The 25,110-nt window shown below is 37.3% G+C and overlaps 2 protein-coding genes across 3 annotated transcripts; both read right to left on the reverse strand.

Moving 5' to 3' along the window:
• Positions 1–4,858: 4,858 nt before the first annotated feature.
• On the reverse strand, positions 4,859–14,474 carry ythdf1 (YTH N6-methyladenosine RNA binding protein F1). 2 transcript variants are annotated; one of them, XM_014983869.2, is made up of 6 exons: positions 14,141–14,474; positions 13,822–13,849; positions 12,065–12,159; positions 9,349–10,956; positions 7,455–7,499; positions 4,859–6,103 (listed from the first exon to the last, which is right to left on the reverse strand). In XM_014983869.2, exons 1-6 carry the CDS (start codon positions 14,168–14,170, stop codon positions 6,089–6,091), a joined length of 1,821 nt encoding a protein of 606 aa, XP_014839355.2. In that variant the 5' UTR covers positions 14,171–14,474; the 3' UTR covers positions 4,859–6,088. The 2 variants fall into 2 exon arrangements, with proteins under 2 accessions (XP_014839355.2, XP_014839356.2); XM_014983870.2 differs by lacking the exon at positions 12,065–12,159.
• A 1,208-nt stretch (positions 14,475–15,682) lies between these two features.
• Positions 15,683–23,825, reverse strand: nkain5 (sodium/potassium transporting ATPase interacting 5). The gene is made up of 6 exons (XM_014983867.2): positions 23,643–23,825; positions 20,878–21,015; positions 19,956–20,036; positions 18,204–18,401; positions 17,738–17,795; positions 15,683–16,650 (listed from the first exon to the last, which is right to left on the reverse strand). The coding sequence occupies exons 1-6, from the start codon at positions 23,694–23,696 to the stop codon at positions 16,640–16,642; spliced, it is 540 nt and encodes a 179-aa protein (XP_014839353.1). The 5' UTR covers positions 23,697–23,825; the 3' UTR covers positions 15,683–16,639.
• Between the last annotated feature and the right edge of the window lie 1,285 nt (positions 23,826–25,110).

Consider the following 25,110-nt stretch of genomic DNA (forward strand, 5'->3'; position numbering starts at 1 on the left):
GTGCTTACAGTGGAAAATCGTCTCTGCTGTCCAAAAATTGAGCTGTTAGCATGTTATGGCAGTCAGCAGCAGTGTCTTCAGTCAGAGGCCTCTTCAGGTTTGTTGTGAGACTGACTGCTACTGGAGATCATTTCAGATGATTTGCATTTAATTTCAGTTACACTTTAGCTTTTGCTGTTTATTTTTTTGTGTTTAGCATTTTTAAGTATTATACATAAAAAGCTTTTATTTTGAAATCCTCTTCCTGTTAATCATGACACTGTGATCTCATCCAAACATGGACGCACCATTGTTAGTTATTTAAAATAGCTAACAAAAATATTTAAGGATTTATTTATTAACTCTCCACAAAACTTAATTAAGTTTTCTGTAAACTCTTGTCTGTTTGCATCTGTGTTCATCTTTCCTCAGATGTTTTACACATTTAGCTGTTTATGAAAATTTTTCATTTATTTCTTTCCCTTTTCCAAATTGTGAGTTGAATCCTGGCTGTTACAATGTATTTAATGACATGAGTTTTGTATATCATTGTAATTTATTAAAGTGATATTTATTTCATGAACCACTGGGGTTTTACAACACCTCATACATTAACAACTATATGAATGATAAATAATAAAATGATCTTGGAATTTTCTACAAAAAACATGAAAATATCTGAATTTTCAGAAGTTAAAATTGTTCAACTTTTGATGCTCAAAAATCTGCACCTTTTTTTTTTTTTAGAGAATTTCTACGATTAATCTAAAAATTTCTGAATTTTTCTAGGAAATGATTAACAACTGAAACTCAGAAAATGTCCAAAAGTCAGACATTTTAAACCAGGGGTGGGCAATCCTGGTCCTAGAGGGCCGGTGTCCTGCAACTCTTAGATGTCTCCCTGGTCCAACGCACTTGAATCCAACAGCTGAATCATCACCTAAGTGCAGTCAGGTTCTCCAGAGTCCTGCTAATGACCTCATTATTTATTATTGTGTTGAAGTAGAGACAAATCTAAAAGTTGCAGGGACCGGCCCTCCAGGCCTGGAGTTGCCCACTGTTTTAAACTGTTGAAACTCGGGCATTTCCATGTCTTTTCTACAAAAAATTCTGAGATTAATTTCAAAATATTTGTAGTCATAGCAAATTTTCTACTTTTGAAACTCAGAACATTTCCAAAAGTTGAAACTTTTTCGACTTTTGAAACACAGAAATTTCAAAGTTTTTCTAGATTTTTTTTAGATTAATCTCAAATGTTCGTTTTTTTTATTTATTAAATTTTCAACTTTTGAAACTCAGAACATTTCCAAAAATTGAAACTTTTCAACTTTTTTCTTTTTTTTTTCTACAAAATATCAGATTTATCTCAACATTCCTGAGTTTTTGGTGTGAAATGTGCTCTTCCTTTTCTTTTTTTCCATCTACAATAAGCCGTCACTGAATGGGCCAAATTAGTACTATCATTTTTGAACTGCAGTTGAGGACCAGACAAAATCACTTCGAGGGCCACAAATGGCCCCCGGGCCGCCCTTTGGGCTACATGTGGGCATGAGGCGACTGGGCTGATGTTTCTCTACTGGTATCATTGTTGGAGTTCTGGTCAGGTCTGGTTTCAGGACCGTGGTCAGCGCTGCTCAGGCAGGTGGTGTCTTTTTTTTTTTTTTTCTGAGACGAACGGCTGGATGCGCGTCATGACGTCACCGCTTCAGCTGTGCGGACAGGCCGGGTCGGTCGTTCATGTTGCGAAATGCTTAATAACAAAACCCGAATAGAGGATGATTGACTTATTATTATTTAATGGTCAAACTGGACCACAACAAGCCGTTAATTTTAATTTATTATTATTATTACTGGAAAAACTGACTGGGAATCAACGGAGAGCTTCATCACACCGATAGACTGTCCGGCCTTTTTTCTTCTTCTTCTTTTCCACATCCATCGTCTGTTTAGATACTCGGAACATGGATACCTACACCGGAGAGGCTGAGCTGGTTCATGTTTTGAAATGAAGCGATGCCGTCATATATTTTGGTATTTAAATGCAGCTTCCGCCGCAGATCGGACCGATAACGGGCTGAACCGGACAGTAACGCAGGCCGCACCGACGGGACGTTTCAGCATGAAATGATTCAACCTGCTGATGGGGACCGGATCGCCGCTCCTCGTGTTCACGGCGGACCTTGATTTATTAGCCATACAATTAAGGCACGCGGTGAATGCCAAGAGAGGGATCACGCGCTGCAGGCGGCATCAGATCTGGACCCGAGCAGGTTTAAAACACCTGGTGGTTGTTTACCTGAAATCCAACTATTCTGCTGTTGTTTTAACTGATAAACACGTGAAGGACAGGAAATTAGTCACTTCAGCTCATATATTAGCTCCTTCCTGCATGGATTTAGTGAGATAGGGGTGTGCAACGTGTGGCACGGGGCCCATTTGCGGCCCCAGGATTGATTTTATGAGGTAGCCTACCTAATAAATTGGGACAAAAATACTTTTAAATTAAAATCTACTTACAAAAATTTTAAGTGTAACCACATGATCACATCTACTTATTGATGTGTATAAAGCACTCGTCCGGGCTGCACAAGGAATAATTAAATATTTCCGTTTCATGTATTATCTGAGTCTGGAGGATCTCTTGTTTTGAAAATCCTTTAACCGGATTCTCTCGGTTACGTCTTGCGCGCCAACATTGAGCCCACAAGCAGCAAAATGAGTAAGAAACAGATCAGATGGAAAGTTTCTTTGGGAAGGGGAAAGGCCCAGAGACAGGAGAATGGATTTATCCCCGTAGGTTATTCCCACATCCAAGCCCGCTACGCATGATGAGTGGCGACCGGTTCGCTAATGAGGCAATGAAGCTTCAAACTGCTTCGCCATGTGGAGGCCAAGCACTCTGTGGATATAAGCAACACATCGGGTGTCATCGTCTGCCATCACTCCCAGATGGGACCGTCTCGTTGCAGAGAAACAAGCTGGGCTCCCGTTAGTCATTATCGTTTGTTAAAATTTTCATGAAAGTAAAATGTTTTTGTGGCGCATCTGTATCTTATTTTGAAGGGACGCTATGGTGTAAACGTTACCATAGCTACCAGAGTCAGAGAGCGTAAGGGCAGTGGTCGAGAGCTTGTGAGTCTTAAGTCTGGTTCACACGGCACGATTTGAGAATCGTCGGCCGATTCTCCAAACCGCTGTGACCTGATAAAAGTACAACAGGTTCTATTGGTTCGTGTGTCCAGCCACACGGCAGGAGCAACACACCACACAAGAACCAATTCCAGTCATGAACATCCCGGTTCCAGAAGAAAATCCTGGAAACAGGTTCGACAACAAACCTGGATGACAATGTAGAAGCAGTAGTGGTATGTGGACTCATTTTAAATGGGCTAGTGTCAGCGTCAAGCCCTGACTAAACGAATAGCCTTAGTTAAAGTATATTATGTAATTATAACTATATTATATTATAACTACTATAACTATAACTATATTATGTCAGGTCAATGAAAGCTGAAAAGTCACCGGGTTTATCAACTGCGGTACCAGTTTCGCCCCAGTTCCTCTCTCAGTATCATTTCTGTTGATATTCCTTGTACGAAATGCTGAATAAACATTCGTGCTGTTTCCACATATCATCTCCAGTGTCATTGGATTCGGTTGCGCCACGTCAGTTGTTTGGGATTCCCTCCGTGCTTACGTCACCGCGCTTTCTGATTGGCTACTGTCAACAGGTTGCGTTCTCACTCCCAGACAGGGAAAACCCCACAGGTTGCGATAAAAGGCCCAAGACAATCCAACGTATTGAATGTGCCCGATGTTAGGTGTAGGATGATCGGTTACGATTATCGCAAGCGACAATCTTAGAACTCGGAACGTTCTAAGATTGTCGTAAACGAAAATCGGGGCAAAAATTTTTAAATTGTGCCATGTGAACTAGGCCTTAGCGGACACACGCAGAAGCCTGTTTGACGGTTCACCCCCCACCCGGGCCGCAGTAAAACTGCCAAGCCTTGAGCGGTCCGCGGTGATAAAAAAGGTTGGAGACCACTTCTATATATTGGTACACGCAAAGTTAGGCAACTGCATTTATTTAAGTAATTTTTTGGAGAAAAAAAAAATTTTTACTTGACTAATTTTATCTTGAAGTATTTATTACTGAAAACGTGTAGATTTTCTACTGAATGATGAACGAACAGGTTTTAACCAAAAATTCACCAGACAGTTTTATATTGAAAAAATAATTTTGAAAAATGTTTCTTTTGCCTGAATTATTTTTCTTGTAATTGTTATATGAATTATTTTCAATTTGGTTGGCGTGATTATGTAATTTTTACAAAATACTGTTACTCTTACCCAAGTCATTTTTTTTTACATCTGCTTTAAACTTGTACATGTTGAAGTAGTGCTATTACTCGAGTACAATTTTTGGATACGTGTCGCTGTGAAATAAGAATATCAGCAGCTTATTTCTCTTTTAAAGGTTAGCAACTAGTACATCTAGTTAAGTTTGGTGAAATAAACTCAAACAAAATAAACATTTCCTTGGAGTTACTGCAGATCTTTGCTTCCTGTATCCATCACTACTCCCAGCAGAAATCAGTTTACATTCATGATCCAAGTATTTCTACTCTTTTACACATTTAAAGTTACATTTTTGCGGGCACTGCTCATTTGTTTTTATTTTTTATACGTTGTAAAATGTATAAAATACATTGTAAACCTACATAACTCAGTGCTGCAGGTGAGGTTCCCCACTTTGGGAAGATAAATATTTCTAGTCCATGTTCCTATTTTTAAAGCTCGTTTTTAAGTGCCTTCTTCACACAACTATGCAACAATCTGTAAATAATTTAAAATGACCCAATAAAACCAACACAAACAACATATAAGTATATCTTTAATAACGAACATGATCAAATCTAAGAATGTGATAGTGACCTCTGATACAATAGATATTTAATACAAGGGTGACGTAAAATTTTGCATAAATTTTCTATATTCCAATACCATTATACAGTATAACTCTGATTTCCCCTGCTTTCTGCCACTCTTGCATACACGCACAATACAGCAAGCAGTTTAAAAAAGAAAAAAGAAAAAAGAAATAAAACAAAAAATTCACAAACATTTACCACACAGGCTAGTCTCTTGGTTTCCATATACTTGACAATTGGTCAATAATAATGATAATAATAATAATGATGCTACAGCTTAACATTTTGAGGCGGTTTCTGTTCTGGTACATTAAAGCTTCTGAGAATGGAGTGGAAACTTATAATGTCAAGATTAAAGTGGTGTTAAGAGAAAGAAAACCACACCTGGCCAAAATAAACAGTATTAATTTCACAGAATTTGTAAATTGGATTGTAAGAGAACGGTTAATCTAAAAGAAAATCCTTTCCCTAAAAATTAACATTTTCCCCTCTTGCTATGCTGAAAACAAAATTAAGGCTTCATTATTCCCCAAACAATTATGCTAAACCTTACTCCAGATCATTCTTTTATAGCCATTTGTAAATATTTATGGTTTAATTTTCCACAGCCTTGCACATAAATATCTCTGCAAACAGAAACCTTCAGTTTTACACTAAAGTAAAAGTTTCCTACAATGAAAATGGGCATCAAGAAGGTATTCATTCCTTCTTCTTCTGATGTTGATGATATAAAACACAACTGGCCACACACACAGATAGCAGACGTTTTGTCATTAAAGTGTTCTCCACTCATTTAGATTAACCAACACGAGCACTTAACATCTCTTCAACACACAAACCACAATGTGAACAGTCACTGAATATCAGCAGCATGTTGTCGGTCAGACGTGCAGATATTTTGTTTTCTGACTTAGCTGAGTAAACTTCCAAGGATAAAAAAAGTTAACTGATGTTATTAAAATAACTTTACATGGTGAAATTTTGTTTCATCCCTGCACGCGTTACAAAGTAACCCAGAGCAAAGTGGCTCAAAGGTTTGACACGGGCCAAAGTTGTTAATAAATAGAAAACAATTATATTTTTCTCTTTTTCTGTAACGTCTGTGTTTTCATTCTGATTTCATTGTGTCCACCCAAATGTAAGTGTCGATCTTTTCAGGGGTTAGCTTCTACAGTTCACTTCTGACGATCCTGGAAAAAATAGAACAAAAACAGAATTCCTTTAATCAATCTCGCAAAGTTAAAATCTGTTAACATTTTTCAGAAATCAGACTGATTACATGTGGAAATATTAATAGCATCAGGTGACAATTGATCATTTTATCAACTGATTATAAAAAGAATAACCAGACAACAATATAAAGCTACATTTGGTTTTAAAACCGCAACTTTTTGAATCCCTTGCTTAAAGGATAAAGTGGCGGCAGTTCCAGTGCTCAACCAGAGAGGGCGCTACAGGTAGCTAGTTACATAAACACCAAAGAATCAGTTTAGTTTTCTACAGCAAACATTAAAGCGAGTCCTTCTGGTAAATATTACACCCTAAATTTATCGCAATCTAAACTTGGTGCTGGTCATTTCCCTACTTTAAAGGGTTTTTTTTGTTTAAAAAAGGAAAAATAAAATCCACCGCGGACGCTTCGTATCGGCCGCACGTCATTTAAGGCTACGTGACTACTCTCACGTTTAAACTAATGCTGCGTTCAAGTTGAACTCGGAACTGGGAAATTCCCACTTCCCAGTCGGAAAAAAATCAACTGGAACGCTTTCTAAATTCGGATTTCCTACAGGAAAACTGGGAGGAACTCCGACTACTTCCAGTTACGACTTGTATGGCGGACTTTGCGTTTCGATATGGCCGCTCCTCGCATCAACAGCGTAGGTATGATGATTTTTTTTTTTTTTTTACCATACACACATGTAAGAGTGCGACTAAAATCAACTACATGGAGCGCCAGGAACTCTAAACTGAACAAGTTAAAAGTGGTGTTTGTTTATGAAAAGTGAACATTGATTGAGACAGTAGCTAACAGTATTTATAGATCATGTGTCTATAAATACTGAGTGTAGTTCTGAGTGATTATTTTATCCAAATTCACAAGGTAATGGTTGATTTAAAAAATAAAAAAAAAGCGAAAATGTTTTTTCATTGCTAATCCAGCACCTTACACAGGATTTTGTGTTAAATTATTGGGTTTGTGCTACATTTACACAATTTCCTCATATTTTAATTGTTTGTTGTTCATAAATCTACCAGTCAGCTCCGGTGGAAAATGGTTCTTTCCCCAAGCCAAGCAAGGAAACCATTTTTTATTTTTACTTTTTCTGGGTGTTGGGAGTCAAATCTTAGGGAGTCCAAACATGGATAACTGGTGTTAGGAAAGCACTGATTTAGCACTTGAACCAGTTTATTTGGAGAAAAAAGCAAAACATTAACACAGCTCACTGTAAAAAGTTTATTTTTTTTACTGAAACTCTAATTATTTTTCTTTAACTATTACACAAAACCCAGCTAAGAGGAGCAGGATTAAACTGAGTTTACCTGATCAACTCTGGATCGACTCTGTATCGAGACAGGCTCATAGCTCTGGTAAAAACAAGGACATAAAATCAGTGAGAAAATGTAGACAAAATGGTTCAAATTTTAAACTAAGAAAAAAACCACCTAAACATGAATAAAAAAATTTTCAATTTACCTTTCGTATCATTTTTATTTAACCTGTTAAACTTCCATTTCTTATGATGGAGTAAGTGAGGACATAAATCATTTCACAATTTTTCCCATATTTAATATAACTTTTTCCAGAGAACAAAAACATTTATTAGTAGGAAAATTAATTATTTGATTATTTCAACAATTCATTCATCACAATTAATTCTACTAATTGTTTGAGCCATAATTGCACCGTGATAATAGTGTGTAGGCAAAAATGTATGTTTAAAATAAATATTCCAAACAATACATTTTTCATTCTATAGACATGTTGCCACATGACGTCCGCAAGATCCCTCGGCGACGATCACTACCATTGGTTTTAGCTGTCAAGTTGTCGACATGGCATGCTAAATCTTAAATGTATGCGTGAGATATAAGGGAAAAAAGGATGCAGTGCTTCGCTACTAATTGTCAACGCATCACATTTTACAGGTCAGAGAAAGTTTTATTAAAAAAAAAAAAAAAAAAACAAGGGAAAGAAGCAGATCAATTATGCTAGCTTGACTTTGACAACCTTGATATATAGACGTGCTTCAGAATTCTGTGTTTTGCTTTAGTCACAAAAATACAAGAGAAGGCAACCTACACAACATCTCTGACATATCATCAGAAGAGCAGGTGTTTAAATTAGCTAATCAACAACCGTTGTGTTCAGACGTTCACTTATTACTAATCACAAATTTAAAAAAATCTGAAAACATAATGGTATAACTGACAGTGTCCTGTTTCTTGGTGTGGAAATCTGATATACCAGTGGAGCTGTCAGTCAGTTGCTATGGCAACAAGTCTGTGCGTAGCAGCCAGCACAGAGAGAAGAAAAAAAGAATACTAGTGGTTTTAAGTTATTCTGCAACAGTTTTTTTGCATTATTTTCACTTTGCTATGGTGAACTCTTGTTAATGGCATTATTCCACTGCAGCAGCGTGGCTGTCGATGACATGTAAAAAAAAAAAAAAAAATCTCTTTTTTTTTTTATTTCCTCCAGCGTTAATCTAAACAACAAAATGGCATGTATCTATACATAGTTCCCACAAATCTGAACCAGAAGTGATCCGCACCGTCTTACTGTGTGCAGTAGGCACAACAGACCTGGGGCTTTGAGACCAACAAAACGAAAAAATTTGGACATTCTTGACCAATGTGTTAGAGAAAGATGCATGAACAAAATGGCTGCTGTTGGGATCAACCCATAAGAGACAGAGGATGGAAAATATGTCAGACAATGTGGACAAGTTGCCTCCAGTCTCATAAGACGTGGTTAACTACGTAGTGAAAGCAAAGAGTGTTTACACCAAGGAGAAGCGTTGCCTGCAATCTATAGGCGCATACAATTAATGTTTAATGTTCACAAACTCTTCATTTGAATTACAAGGTTCTGATGACTGGCAGAGTAAGCACATGTGGTAACATACACATAGGCTACATGTCCATCTCCATCAAAAGCTACTTTAGCTAAGCTAATTTTGCTAGTTCAGCAGTAAGTATAAAAGTAAATATCTCTATCTTAGTATTACACAAAGAGAGTTTTCAAAAACGATAACGAGTAACAGTAGTAATGTACTTATGCTGTTTATAAGTTAGATAGGAATGAGATGAGCTACTTCTAATCTTGTGGCTTATTGTCATAGCAACTGTCAAGATGGCCGTCAATCACAGAGTTCACGGTGTGACACGTCACATGAGAACTGTGTATACGGCTTGGTCTAGATCAGATAGTTACCTTTTTCACGACGTCCTCCTCCTCCTGCTTCTTCTCGTAGTGGGAGAAGTCATCAAAGATGGAGGTGGTGTGTTTGTACTGGGCGATGATCTTCAGCACCTGCTTGGCCTTCTCCAGAGGAACCTCCTGGGTGTCCCGTGAGTTGGTGACCGGCTTGTTGTCGTTGTTCTCCAGGCGGATGTGGCGCAGCTGGCTGTTGGGCACGTCCTTAACAAACAGCCAGTTCACGTCGAACTTGCCCTTCCACTTGTCCTGCGCCCAGACTCCGGCGCTGGTGCCGTAGTCCACAGGGGAGCGCATCTCCGCCACGCCGCAGAAGTGGCCGCTGCCATTAACGCTGAACAACAAGTAGACGGGGCCTTTGGCGGTCATGGCCCGGTAGGCGGCGTCCAGCCGCTTGTTGCCGTGCTCTGTGCTGCACCAGATGGAGTACTTAATGGAGCGGTGGATGTCGTCCTCGGAGTAGCTCTTGATGATGAACACGCGGCCGTTTTTCAAGTTCCAGTCGAAGTCCTTGGGGTTGTAGCTGTGGGCCGCTCGTAGCTTCTCAAGAACCGGGTGGGACTCCGATCCAGGATCGGCGGGAACGAACCCGGCCATGCCTCCGTTTCCTACACCGCCACCACCGTTGGACGAGCCGCTGCTGTCCAGGCTTCCGCCGCTGTAGCAGAGGTTGCGGTTGCGTGGCGCCACCCATCTAGTTTGCGGCGTGGGGGCGGAGTTGTGGTTCTGGTAGGACTGCGGCGGTCCTGGCATGGTCATCTGCTGAACGAGTGACTGGACGGACTGCAGGGACTGCTGCAGCGGTGGGATGAGGCTGGCGGTGTGGGAGTGCAGGTGGGACGGGTGGTGCTGGTGGTGTAGCGGTGGCGCCATCTTGGCGGCGGTGCCTTTATTATCCCACGTGTCAATGTCCATGCTGTGCTTGATGGGCGGCGGCGGCAGCACTCCGCCAGCCAGCGGCATCCCAGGCTTGTTCTTCACCTTCTGCTGCTGCTGCTTGGCCGGTTTGCCGGCGATCGCCGCCCACGACGTCGGTTTTTGAGGCGGCATCCCAACTGGTGTGCCGCCGTTGCCCGTGGCGACAGCCGTGGCGACACCCCCGCCTATAACGGAGCCTGCGCTCTTCATGCCTGAGCCACTTCCTGTCACATCGCCGCCTATTTTCAGGCCCAGCATGCCCTGCTCCAGGCTGTTCATGCCCGGGGCTTTGCTCAGAGTGTCGCTATGGAAACCGGTCTGGCCGTCAGGGACTAGAGTGCCCCCTAGGGAGCTGGGAGGGTAGCTGTAGCTGCCCCCATAGGCCGAGCTCTGAGTCTGCTGGCCCTGAGAGCCGCTGGTGCCCCAGGCGGAGAACGCTGGGTTCTCTGGGAAAAAATTGAAGCGGTGCGGGTAAATGCTGCTGCTGAGCCCACCGGGCTGCCCGAACACAGTGTCGGGCATGAAGTGGTGGTCTCCATTACTGAGGGGGGCATAGGGGGCCAGGTAGGGGATGGGCGGGTCGCCTCCGGTGGACCAAGGCGCCTCGTTAAGAGGGTAAGGAAATCCAATAGAGGGGGCATAGTAGCTGGACAGGTAGGGGTCCGTCATGGACTGATAGCTGTTATTCTACAAGAAAAAACAGATTCAACATGAATAATCAGATAAAACCAAACAAAGGGCAGGGCTGGGCGATTCATCGATTTTAATGATTTAATCAAATTTTTGGTTTTTGAAGATTCATTTAATTTTTTTTCCCCATTAACTGGGTGTCGATAGTTCAGAGTGATGGAGGTCGACCAGGGGCAGCCATCTTGTTTTACAGGTCAACTCTACGACAGAATATTAGGACCACGTTAAGATTTTATTTTGTTTTAATTACAAGAATAAAGTCTTATGACTATAGAGTTAAGCCTGTCGCAGTAGGCAATTAAATTAATTACATGACAAATTAAAGTGAGCTCAATTTCCATAAAAAATTTTTTAACTGTAATTTTGTTTAGATATTTTATAATCCATTTCATTCATGGTTTTGCTTATTTCCTTGTTTTTGATTGTTGTGTCTTATTTTACAGATTTGAAATTAAAAGGTTATTTGTCATTGAGAAGGCAAACTTGCATTATTATGCCATTATCTTTATGTTAGTTGAAAACAGTCTCAAAATGACAATATTATCACTTATTACAATAATTTCCAGGGCAATATATCATCCAGAAACATTTATTACTGTCTTAGGCCTAAACTGAGTTGAAAAAGGTCAGAATATTACCAGAGTAAAGTCACAAACAATAACAAAAAATTAAAATGAGGAATGTTGTAAAGTTATGCTTTGGTGTTGGTTTTATAAACTGGATATACTTACTTTTTAACACATCAGATCATGTAACAAATGTGAGAAGCTTTTTTCTCATTAAAATTATATTTTTCCTTTAATTTTTCAATGTTCTGGTAAAAACTTGTCTATATTCTATTGTGACGACTATATTGTTATTAAACAAAATGATCATATCCTGGCCCTAAACACCATCATACAACTCATAGAATGGGAATAGAAATATATTTCCTGTCAAGTTTTCTGTTATATCTTGAGAAAATAAAATGCATTTTAAAAAAAAATTATCAGAAATCGGATCTGGCGTCAGAAAACCAGAGACTTTATTTTCAAGCCGTATCGCCCAGCCCTACAGAAGCGTTTCAGTGTTACAGATCTTTAAAATATCCCTCTGTAGCTCCTACCTGACTGGACTGGCTAGTGAGATACGGCTCAAAGTCATTATCATGCACAGAGTCCTTCTGGTGGAGGGAGCCGTTCTGCACTGAAACTGGAAAGGCTGCAATAAAATCAAACTACTGTTAAAACCGGACACCATCATTTGCATAAACTTCCAACCAGGCAAATGGAGCCATGTTTGTTGTGAAGCTAATAGATGATGAACATGATGGAGATAAAACACTGACATCACCTGCATGAAAGCTCAACACCAGGATGTTAGCTTAAACAAATGAGAACTGATCCACCAGCCTCTGTACACAAACAGGGTTTCATGACTGACACAGATGAAACCACCGTTGTTTTCTTCACTGTCATACAGATTCAGAGGTTTACATACAATTTGATAACAATGCCTGAAACAATTTGGGAACGCTCAAATGATGGCATATCAAAGCTCTGTTTTCACCTCACAGTCCAGAACTTTCGCTACATTTTCAGCTTGTTTGGTTCACTTTCACACTGCACTGTCAAACAAGCCAAACTAGGAAAACTGCACCAATTGCAGTTTTCCAGCCAATTTCTGATTACCGATCTTTCAAAAGCCTCACCTGCTCTTTCCAATTTGGCAGATACAATTTTTTTTGTCTGAAATGTCACTAAATATAACAAGAAAGTTGCTGAGTTGGCAGCAGTGGAGTGGCTATGGTTAACTCCAGACATGACCTGGTAACCAGTCCATCAGTCAAAGCTCTCCAACAGAAAAACACAAGAGGACACTGCCTAATTTTCAGACCTTTGGCGAGGCAGATAAAATCATGTTCACATGCAAATTTTGTCTGATCTCTCAAAATTAAGAAAATTCACGTTGATAAATCGGTGCACTCTAGTTTTAATGGTACATATTTTAAACTTGGCTTGTTTTGAACTGCTAACATTAACTAAAATGGCTGACAAGCTGCTGGCCTCAAACCGCTCTGAGATTTTCTGCCTTTTCCATAAACTCAAGAGGAATCTGACATCCATCTAACTATTCAATAACTAAACAAAACATAATTTAAAAAAATGCAATGTCAAGTCTGAATGTAATAATCAGAGGTGGGCAGAGTATCTAAAAATTTTACTTCAGAGTAGAACTATTTCAACCCAGTTTTCCTCGAGTAAAAAAGTATTTGGTAAAATGTTTACTCAAGGGCTGAGTAACTGATCAAATTATCAATCATTTAATTAAATGATAATTTAGTGATAATTAAATGGACCAAATTATAAAGTTAAGTGGAAGGTTTGGTATTTTGAAGACAAAAATGACAGTATTTCTTATAAGTAACAAAATATAACAAAACCAGGGAACATTTTTTTTCTTCCTAAATCAAATTCTTTCAATATAAAACTAACAAAAAACTGCAGGTCTGTATCTGGTAAATTTCTGGTTAAAATGTGCTTGTTCTTCATTCACTACGAAGAAAATCCAGACATTTTACTCAAGTAAAAGTAGAAATACTTTATAATAAAACTACTTAAGTAAAAATAAAAAGTGCAGCACAGTAAAACTACTCCTAAAAGTAATTATTCAAGTAATTGTAATTGAGTAAATGTAACTAGTTACCACCCAGCTCTGTTTACATCACAGGCTCATGTTGTAGATTATTCTGGTGTGTTGTCAATCATCAACATACAAGGCCCGCCTTTTTTTTTTAATCTACCTGGCAAGGAGGCAGGTGCGTGTATGTTTAATATTTACATAGATTAACGCCTGGTTTTGCTGTGAACATTAATCTCTTACCTTTGCTTGCATCTTGTCCTTTCGATGTCTTCACGGTAACATTAAAGAGAGAGAACACAAACACATGTTTTGGTCATGTTGCACATTTAGCATGCTTTAGTTTAATATGCGCATTTTAAAATGGATTCTGACAGGAATATTAAGCAGTGTTGAGGAGTCAGATGGCCACTGGAAGCTGTGGTCCAGGCCTTGGTGGGTTCCCAGCAGATGATTTCAGCAGCTAACCTCTCATTTCTCTGGGCTACCTAACTTCCTAGCTCCGGTTTCACGGCTCTGTTCACCTTTCTACGCGTCAATATGAAACATTTTCGCCGCTCACCTGAGGGTCAATGCTAGCGGCAGACATCATTCATCCACCAGGTGTTGTGTTGGAATGGAGCCCCGACAGGACGAGCGGTGTGAGACCTACGGAGAGGCTTTTTTCTCTGCCCTGCTAGCAGCGGCTGTTAGCCGGACTGTCGGCTCGGCTCGCCTGCGCTTGTCGTGGCCCTGCTGGCAGGTCGCGCCGCCCTGTCCGCATTAATCCAGCCGGGCTTCAGTCCGCTCCGAGCCCCTCAAAGCTAAACTAGACCAGCCCCGGCGGCCTCGCAGCTCATTTGGCCCCAAAACAGCAGCTTCTTCCAGTGCCCGAGGAGCGGAAATGACGTAGCAGGGTCACGTGACTGCGCAATGGCAAAATCAAAGACGTCGACTAAAGGCAGATTTAGTTCGTAAAAATTATATATACTACTATATATATATATATATATATATATATATATATATATATATATATATATATATATATATATATATATATATATATATATATAGATAGATAGATATAATAGTTAGTTAAATACTTAATTTAACTATTTAAATATAGTTGTTTAAATAACTATTTATATGTAGTTATATATATGCATATATATTTTGTAGATGTATATATAGTCATATACATTTAGATTTACTTATATACATATGCATATATTTACACATATGTATTACATGGCTTATGTTTATAAAAATCCCAAAATATTTATATAATTTATCTCATATCAATCTATGAGTTTTATATAAGTACAATGGAAAATATGTATTCATTAAAAAAATATAAATAAATATTTTTTTAAAAAGTCTTTGGGGCCCCAAATAATTTGGTTCCTGGGCTGCTGAAAACCTTTTATAAAGTCTGACCGAGACAGAATACTGTAGCACCACATCTAGAAGGAACTAAAGTAATGGTAACGCCTAAATTTCTACTGAATAGACTTGTAAATACTTTTAATTTAGGGTATTTTTATGTTATAACTTTTTTCAGGGGGCATTCTTGTAATTCATGGTAGAGCTAATCTAATTTCAAACTAAATAATTGAAAATGCTATGAAAACAATACAAAGATTTTTTTAAAGATCAAATAACTTTTTAAAGAAATTCTTTGGTTTTGGACATTTTAAAATTTTGAGCTAGAGATCTTCCATATAGACTCCTGATTCCAGGAACCAATGAGACAGGACTTTACTGAAACATCCAATCAGAAGATGAAAAGCAGATATTAGTTGTTGCTACCCTCTGTATGATGTTATATGTTGGTTACAATAATTACACTGCAAGCATTAAGGTGGTATAGAAATAGATGATTACCCAAATTAATAACTAATGTTAGCTATTCACAAAAATCCACTTAAAGTCAGACATGATGACAGTTTTGTTGGGCCTAAAGATTTGCTTTCCAGAATCTGAATCAGAATGAGTGGCAAATCTTCTGCCACATTTTGTGTTTAATTTTTTTCACCATTTTGGAAAACAAACTTTAAAACTTATAAATGTTACATAAAGAATTGAGAAATATAACACAAAGTTTAAAGAAATACACAAAAACTTAAACAGACCATGATCACTTTGTGATTTAATGTGCAATTGAATCATATTTAGGTTACCAGTGTAAAATGTAATATCTTAAGCAACAAATAACTCAAAATAAAAACCATTTACTCCATGTTGGCTGCTTTCACTTGCTTGAGGTCTTGAGGTTCAGAAAATAATTAAAAGAACAAAATCAGCAAGAAGAAACAATGAAAAGTCCATTAAACATAATCACAGTACTTTCCCCCAATCAGTTCATTTAGTGAACTAACAAAAATGGAGCAATACATTTAAAACACTCCCTCCAAAATCTAACCCACATGTCAAGTACATAATTCAAATACATTGTAGAGACATTATTTCACTGTATTCTGTTGGAACTTTTTTGGACCGGTCATACAATAGATACAACTTTTATTAATTCATATAATATTTTTAACAGCTCATTCTCTACAAGTTTGCCACAGTATATGGAAACAGAAGCCAAAAATGTTTAATTTTATTATTACTTTACTGTTAATCACATATTTTTTATGCAGATTTTTCATAACAACAAATTAAATGTTGAAATGTCCAATAAAAAATGCTGCACTTTGCTCAACCGTCTTTTTTTCTATGAAATGTTTTTAGAGAAGTGATTCATCTTCTTCATTTTACCCATCAGAGCTGAAGAAACCTCTATGCGCCACCTAGTGGTAACAAATATGCAGTACACTCAATATTAGGAAAATCGGAGATTACCTTTAAACAGAAGCTTTCATCAAGCTCATCTTAAATGTTTTACAGTCGAGAAGACAGATTAGGACCAATCTGATTCTTAAACTGGAAGATTATGTACTGGATACATTTAAAGTCCCTGCTTGGTTAAAGGTTTCACAACCAAACTTAAGATGATGAAGATGATGATTGGGTCTTAAAAGGTCCTCTTCTGCCCGGATTCTTTTCAGCATCTTTGAACAGATGTTCCTTACAGTCATTTGTAATCTGAAAAAAAAAAAAAATTATCAAATAAATGTGCATTAGAGATGTAAGAGCAAGCAGAGATAAAATTGGATGCAAACAAGAAGGAATGAAATGGTGGAGGATTAAAAAGTCCAAATTTTGAGATCCATGTCAGAATTTTGACTTTGATCTTCTGACTTTGACATAAATCAGAATCAGATTTTTGGGATTAAAGTCTGGATTCTGAGAAAAAGTCAGAATTTTGAGATTAATGTCCAAATTTTGAGATCAGTCAGAATTCTGGGAATAATCTACTGAGATTAAAACTCAGAATTCAGAATTTTGAGAGAAAAAAATTCTGAGTTTTAGGTTAAAGCCATAATTCTGAGAATCCTCAGAAATATGACCTTAGTTTTCTGAGATTAAAACTCATAATTGTAAAAGAAACACAAAAAACCCTCATAATTCTGAGATTAAAGTCATAATTCTTTTTTTCAGTGGCCCTCTTCCTCTTTCACAGTGTCTTCCATGGCTTTGCAAAATACCCTTGAACCTTTTCATGTTTTCACAAATGAAATTGTAAAAAGTGCTGCGTGTGTTTGTACTCACCCTTTGTATTTTCTTGGCAGCTTACATAGATTGGCCAACTTGTTTGGGTTTATTATTATTGTTAGTAGATACAGGCTGCAGTGAGTGTGGAAGGTCTGCATGCACCAGCTGACAGGCGTCACTTGACTTTTGTACGTTTATTTTTCAGCTTTCATAAGGGAGCAAAAATCTTTCTTAGAATTTTAGAGCAAAAAATAATGTGAAAAACATTTTATCTGCTGTCTGACTGCACCAGACTCTTTTTTTCTCTGATAGAGTTTATATCTGAGAAAAAGAAAAACATGAGAACACGATGACCTGACTTTAGAGAATTATCCTTGAAGCAGTTTTATCTAAAACAACACCCCGACTCTTCAGTTCACCCACAGCAATAACAACAATTAACTAAGTGAAGGCTGGACAAAGTCAAAGTCAAAAGAAAATCATATAAAAGGAAAAAAGAACCAGGCAACAGAACAGATTCCTACGAACTACAGACATACTGAATGTAAAGACATTATAGTAGGTTGTTTTTACGTACAGCTCTCCTCCTCTGGAAATCTGCTGACAGCATAACAGGAATAAACGACTCCCAGGAGCTGAGAACAAATTCAAGAACATCAAGAAAAAGGTTTAAAAGCTTCCTGCTTGCTTCAGATTTTATCTTTTAGCGAAAAAGTAAAATAGCACATCACAATGTCCCAGGTGAATAAGTGTTTGCTGAATTTCTCTGTGAATTGTGGTATTTGAAAATAAACAAAATAAAAAATACCTCCTTCTGTTTGTTGAGAGATCTAATGTTGCACAATACAATCAAAAACTGATTATTTGTGCAAAGGTTTATATTTTTTAAACTGAGGTGAACTTTAAGCTTCTTGTTTGTCCTTTAAACTTATTAATTAGTGAAGAGAGTAAATATTCAAAACCAAGTAAATGTGTTTGAGTTTAAATTTGCAGACCTGACAGAGAAAGTTTTGCTGTCAGTTTGTGTAACATGTGAGACTCACAGACAGAAGGAGCTGGGCGGCGCAGTGCAGAACCTCCAGGTACTGATACTGCAGCCAGCAGCTCGACACCATGGTTAGCCGGGGGTTCTGGTGCTCGCTCCACCTGTCAGAGGCCGGGTTCTGACTCCGACATCCCGGCCCGTTGCTCTTCCACCAGGAGGAATGTGAGGAAACTCCCAGGGAGAGGACGTGGCTGTCCTGCAGCGAGACCAGGAGAAACGGACCCGGTCGAACCAAAGTCTCCTAAAGTAATGCTTTCTGAATGAGGTCAGCGCTGAGTCACGTGATTTTTGTCACTTAAGCATTAAAATGTGCTAAACTTTAATACTGTTCTGTTCAAATATAACGAGAATGGTTTTAATGCACAGCACATAAACCGATAAATGTAATAAAATAATTTTTATTTGGAAAGACGCAGGTCCAGGATTGGCTTTTATATTCAACATAAAAAATATGAGAAATTATTTTTGAAAAACATTCACATTTCAAACAAAACAAATAAAAGATGATTGACCAAAATTATTATGTCATTAAAAAAACAAAAAAAAAATCCTGCTTTTGCCCACCGCACTTTCCAGTTTTTTGTTTGTAAAAACTGTTAGGAATTATGTATAATTTTCTTTCAACTTGACAGATGTGCACCACTTTGTGTTGATCTTTCACATAAAAGTCCAATAAAATATGTTCATATTTGTTGTTGTAATGTGACAAAATGTGGAAAAGGTCAAAGGGTATGAATACTTTTGCAAGCGACTGTAAACAAACTTGTAAAAGAAAAAAAGGCAGATTTTCTGATTCAAAACAGAACTTAATGTATAAATACTCTGACAAACCAAATTAGTATTTTTATTTTATTTTTTATCCTTCTAGGTCTGTTTTGCTAAGTGTCTTTATTCTGTTAAGCCAATAAAAAAATCTATAAATAAATTACAATATTAATTAATTGAATAATACACTTGTACATAGAATTAAAAATAGTTCAACAACTAAAATGATAAAAACAACAAAAATGAAAACAATGACAGAACAATAAAAGAATTTGAAATAAAAACTGAAAATACAAATAGAGACATTGTCTTCTATGCAAAAACAACATTAAGTTCCTGTATTATTTTGTACTGCGCAGTGGTGTTACTGATTATAATAAACAAAAAATGTAATAAAATAATATTTACATTTTTATTGTACTTTGAGAGTAATGTGACTAAAAAATTAACTAGAATAAATGATTAAACTCAAAAGAAAGTAAATAATATCAGATTTAAGTGAAACCAAATATGACAGGAATATAATAAGCAGGAAAACATGATAAATCAGCACTAACATCAATATTGGCCGATATTAGTCATTTCTTAAAATATCGGTATCGGCCCAATAAATAAAAGTGGGTCATTATTAACAGCTGATCTTTATCTCCATCTTGTTGCCTTCTGATTCTGTAATCCCCTCCCCCCCAAAAGCGTTAAAAACTTACAGAAATAAATATAATGTTGGCAAATATTGTTGAATGTCCATAACTTCAATATTAAAATCAAATATTGATATCAGCTCAAATTTTCAAACCCTAATAATAAATATTTTAAAGTAAATATTTAGCATCTGATGACAGACAGCTTTAAAACTTTAAAAGCATTTTTTGCATCTGTTATAAGCAGTGGATCAAAAGAGAAACAGATTTAAACACTGAGTTAATTAGATACTTCATTCACTACAGCCACCTCTAATTATCCGTCCTAAATAACCGGGCCTTACCTTCGAAAGGCCTCCCAAATCCAGGTAGAGACAACTCACAAAGACGTTCCAGCCAATCCACACAAACATCCACAGCAGGTACTGGGAACCAGTAACAGAAAAAACGATTCATTTCACAAAGACAAGAAGCAAAGTAACTGAGACAGAAGCTCCAGATCAGCGTTTCTCAAACTTTTTTAGACTGAGGCCCCCTTGAACCACATCACAAACACTAATAGACCACGTAGCTCAAAACTTAATAACACAAAATCTGAATATATACTACCTGGAGTGAAAATATTTGTCTCTTAACACACTTCTTATTGTTTTCTTTGTTCATCCAATGAGAGGGATGGTGCTGTTTTGTAAACCTGACGACAAAAACCATGAATACATAATAAAAGAAAAATGGACTTGAGTTGATTTGGCAGAAACAGAAATCCTCTTCTGCATAATGAAATATAAAAATTACACCGATTTCTATCTATTGTAATTATTGTATTCATTTGCAGATAAATCATTAAAAAAATAAAAATAACAACGGCTGTTAACCTGTGAGCAGAGAATCATAAGCAAGGAAAGGCGTAAAAAACAAACAGTTCTAACCAATTGAGACTCGTTCACAGCTTAGAGCCGTTCAAAAGAATCGTACTGCTAGTAAACTACCAATTCAGCAAATACAACATGGCTTCCTCCGATTATAAGTTGTCTTGGCGTTGTTTTCTTTCCACTGGTATCTTAAGCAATTTTTTTTCTAAGTGACTCGGTTTTAAGCCACTTATCCATTATTATTTTTAAACACAATCTTTAGCTAAGCTAGCTGTGTACGTCGCACTCTGAGCTGACGTCACGGTAAAATAAACGGTCGTTTACATGCAGTACCCTGCGGACCGCTAGGGGGAGCCCGGGGGACGCAGTTTGAGAGAGAATTCTCTGGCGTTACCATGGTGACGTAGCGTGACTGGTACTGGATGGCCCCGAAAAGTCCCAGGATGACCACGATGATGTGGAAGAAGTTGACCATGATGGGAGCCCACTGGTAGCCCAGGAAGTCGAACACCTGCCGCTCCACCGCGGTTATCTGTCAGCAGGACAATAATTCACACTCTGTAGACTCTACAGTCCAAAAACTTTTACTAAAGTAAGAGTAGTACTTCAACATATTTTTACTCAACTAAAAGCAAAACATATCTAAGGAATTACTCAAATCCAAGTAAGAAAGTATTTGGTAAAGATGCTACTCACGTACTGCTTAACTGATCAAAACATCAACCATTTAATATTTGAAGACGGATCCAAAAAGTTGTGTGGAAATGTTGGTATTTTAATGATTAAAATGATAATAATTCATATAATCAACAAAAATATAAAATAAAGGCAAAAGAAACATTTCTACGAATCCATTTCTTTCAAAATAAAACTTTAACAAAAACTGCAGCCGTGTGTCTGATGAATTTTTTTAAATTTTTTATTTTTTTTAGCTTAAACAAGATTGTTGTTCATTCAGTGAAGTTACACTGTAAAAACAGAAAATCTTGTCACATGTTTTGGTCCAGTTTCTGGTCCAAATACCTTAAAACATTTGAAATAAAACAAAACTAGTTTGCAAGTAACTGTTCAGCAAGATATACAAGTTTGTTTTAAGTAAATAAGTATTAATATTAATAGTAGTTTCACTTATAACGTGGGGAAAAATATATCATGTTATAATGGAAATAATCTACCAGTGGAAGTAATACTTTTTAAAAATGATTATTAGGAATTATTGACTTAAAACAAACTGAAAAGTTACTTTTAAGTTAGATTTGTTTTATTTCAAGTGTAAGTTATTTGCACTAGAAACTAGATGTAAAAATAGTTTTGGGTTTTTGCAGTGCACTCAGAGTGGGTAGAGTACCCAAAATTTTACTTAAGTAACTCGTAACTGCCAAACACTGATTCAGAGACAACAGACTTTACCAGAAACAAAATGTGCGGCTGCTGCACCCCATCATCATTATCGTCACTTTGTGTGTGTGTGTGTGTGTGTGTGTGGGGGGGTGTGTGTGTGTGTGTGTGGGTGTGTGTGTGTGTGTGTGTGTGTGTGTGTGTGTGTGTAGGTGTGTGTGTGTGTGTGTGTGTGTGTGTTGTCATGGCAACCGTGCCACTGGGGGGCGCAGTATGGAGTGTGTGCAGCCTGGAATCCTCTGAGGTCAGATGGGGGCAGGGTGGGAAACCGGGATGCTATTGTATCAGGCTGCCTCAGCTTTTTAACAATTTATTATAAGGAGCAGAAAAAAGTCAGTTAATTAGCAGGTTTTATTGAACCTGATGTCAGCCAAACACAACAAACCTGGCGTTTTTAGCTGGAACTATTTCATTTATTTTTTCAACTGTGTTTATTTCAAATGTCTGTTTTTATTTCAAAAGGGCTTTTCTAAATATTTTTCAAAATATATTGATAGATGAACTAAAACTGCGGGAAATAAATAATATTTGGACAAAGTAGAAATAAAAACAAATCAATATTGAAATTTAAGATAATCTTGTAATAATAACATATTATTCCAAAAATATGTATGGAAAGAAAACAAATTTAAAAAAATATTTTATTTCCAGTCTTCAACATTACTTTCACATTTTCTATTATTTATATTACATTTTTATCAGTTGTATAAATTTCCAACATTACTTTCAGTTTAATCTCAATACTTTACTGTTGCTTATCTCAAGTAATTACTTTCCCTCTATTTCAGATGTCATTACAAATAAAACTGATGTTTTATGTAAATTTTTACATTATTTATTATTTTAATGTATTATATTCTTCACATCTAATTCTACATTTTCTGTAATATTTTATTGTAGTTTTATTTGAATATTTTGTTATTCACTACGCTTAATTTCTGGAATGGTTGCTGATTTTTTTTTATAACCTTTATTAAACTGAAAAGTGCACTCTTAAAAAATATATTTTTAAAAAAAAACACTGTGCAAACCAGTAAATTGTTATATTCAAACCAGTAACAGCTAATGGGTTTTCCAGGTAATGTTTTAGCAACGTTAATTTGATGGAAAACTCTATTGTTTCTAACGTATTAGGCTTTGTGAGCGTCTGTGTTGAGAGCTCAATATTTTCTAGTAAAGCGTTATTAAACACAATCAACAGGTGCTTAAGTTGAATATTTTATAAAGTGTCAGTATTTTACAGTGTGATAACCCCACACTGCAAAAACTACCAAATCTTACCAGGTATTTTCCTAGTTTCTAAGGATCTTAATACATTTCAAATAAGACAAAACTAACTTAGAAGTAACTTTTCAGCAAGATGTACATAGCTTATTCTAAGTCAATAATTCCTTAATATTGATTTTAAAAAGTATGGCAGATTATGGGAAAAATGTCTGTAAAAACTGAAATATTTTTTTCTTTTTTTTCAATCAGTAGTAAGGAAGATCATACTTAAAACAAGGTCCTATGTTTTGCTGAAAAGTTACTTTTGTCTTATTTCAAAATATTTCCATCGGAATAATTGTGCTTTACCAGACTAAAAAACACTTGATAGGAGTTTGTGTTTTTGCAGTGCAAAAAGCTGCACATTTAATTGAACAATAATGACATCTGATGCCGATTCTGTAATTATTTTTTTATATACAGCTTTAGAAAGTAAACAAGCAACAGCTGGTGTGACGTGTTTATGATGCAGCATGAAAAATGAAAACCTCTTACCAGCTGCACGCAGCACAGCAGGACCAGCATGCATCTTCCGGAGCAGCAGCCCATCTTCCTCCGCTCCGATCAGCCTGACGATGGAGAGAGAGAACAATGGCGGATTTCCAGTTGTCCTCAGGCACAAGCGCGTTGCTTTCTGAATGGTAAATCCATGACCAGACGCATACAGTGCGGCTCAGCCTCTGGAGGAAAACACGGGAGGCTGTCCCTGCATGGAGCAGGGGGAGGGGAGGTATGACGGGTGATTCATGCCCCGGTGGGGGGAACCTCAACATATTCTGTAGTGGACTTACAGAATATATTAATCAGAGTTGGGTTGTAACTACACTGAACAAAAATATAAACGCTCCATGTCAAATATTGTTGCCATGTGGAGTTAGCAACTGTAAATGAGCATTTTATTGTACAAAAGTAGTATTTCTCTTGATTTATGTGTAATTTTTAATCCAACTTGCTGACAGTGAGCCTTACTCAGTGAGTTGTTTTTTTACTCAGTGCATGTTTGGGGCCTGTCCAGAGGGTGAACAGACAAAATGAGCAACAGCTGGACAATCCTTGGACTGGGGACAATAAAAGGCCCCAAAATGTCAAAATTTCTCACAAGTCATAAAACCTCAGATGTCGCAAGTTATGCAGGAGCCATTGGGATGTTGGATGCAGGGATGTCCAGCAGAGCAGTAGCTGCATGGCTCAGTGTCCATTATTGGACCGTAGGCCGTTTAAGAGTTTTGTTTCCAATAGACTGGCACCACTGCAAGTCGAGCTCATCCTCGTCGGCTATGCGTGACCACTGCAGCACAAGATCGCCACATCTGACTCGTCCATCGGCTGAGACCAGCGACACACAGCTGATGAGACTATTGGTCTGCACAACAGATGCATCACGCCTCAGACTGTCCGTAAATGTAATGTGTTTGATGCAATCTTACATAGAAACTGTTTACTTTGAATAATTAAGTGAGCTTACTGTTTACCCATCTGTTTTTACTGTTTTTACCCTTCAGACATAGCCGCATGTCTGATGGCTGCTGAGAGGTCAGCTTGATCTTGTCTATTTTTGTTTTTAACTTTTAAACAAGGAATTAGTCAAATATAAGTGACTATGTATTTTTAAGTGAAACATTGTTTTTATCTGGGGAATATATTGTTAAATGCTTCATTGTTTTCCACAGTAAAGATTTTATTCCATTCTACTCTTTACATGGTTCTCTTGTGACGTCAAACTTCCAGGAACTTTGAAGCTGACGGCCATCTTGGTAAGTATCTTTAACTAACTAATGGCAGTTGCTATGACAACAATAAACATGCCACAAGCTTAGGACTAGCTCTCACCTCGTTCCTATCTAACTTACAGAAAAATATGAGTACATACATATAAGTGCAGTTTGTGTCATATACTGTCATTTTGTTGGTTTCACCTTTGCTTTGCACTTGCCTACTAAGATGGCAGTTCAGTGGCGCAGAT

The sequence above is a fragment of the Poecilia mexicana genome, unplaced genomic scaffold, assembly GCF_051168715.1.
Source record: "Poecilia mexicana isolate PSO_F unplaced genomic scaffold, ASM5116871v1 scaffold_7, whole genome shotgun sequence".
NCBI classification, from domain to species: Eukaryota; Metazoa; Chordata; class Actinopteri; order Cyprinodontiformes; family Poeciliidae; genus Poecilia; species Poecilia mexicana.

What these genes read in the sequence shown, in the direction of transcription:
- ythdf1 (XM_014983869.2), bottom strand. Translation starts at nt 14,170, where the DNA reads ATGATGTCTGCCGCTAGCATTGACCCTCAG. An exon ending in AGGACAAGATGCAAGCAAAG is followed by an intron (nt 12,160 to 13,821) that starts GTAAGAGATTAA and finishes ATTTTATTGCAG; the next exon opens with CCTTTCCAGTTTCAGTGCAG. An exon ending in AGGAGGACGTCGTGAAAAAG is followed by an intron (nt 7,500 to 9,348) that starts GTAACTATCTGA and finishes TGTTTTTACCAG; the next exon opens with AGCTATGAGCCTGTCTCGAT.
- nkain5 (XM_014983867.2), bottom strand. Translation starts at nt 23,696, where the DNA reads ATGGGCTGCTGCTCCGGAAGATGCATGCTGGTCCTGCTGTGCTGCGTG. An exon ending in ATTTGGGAGGCCTTTCGAAG is followed by an intron (nt 18,402 to 19,955) that starts GTAAGGCCCGGT and finishes GTCTCGCTGCAG; the next exon opens with GACAGCCACGTCCTCTCCCT. An exon ending in CCGCCCAGCTCCTTCTGTCT is followed by an intron (nt 17,796 to 18,203) that starts GTGAGTCTCACA and finishes ATTTGTTCTCAG; the next exon opens with CTCCTGGGAGTCGTTTATTC.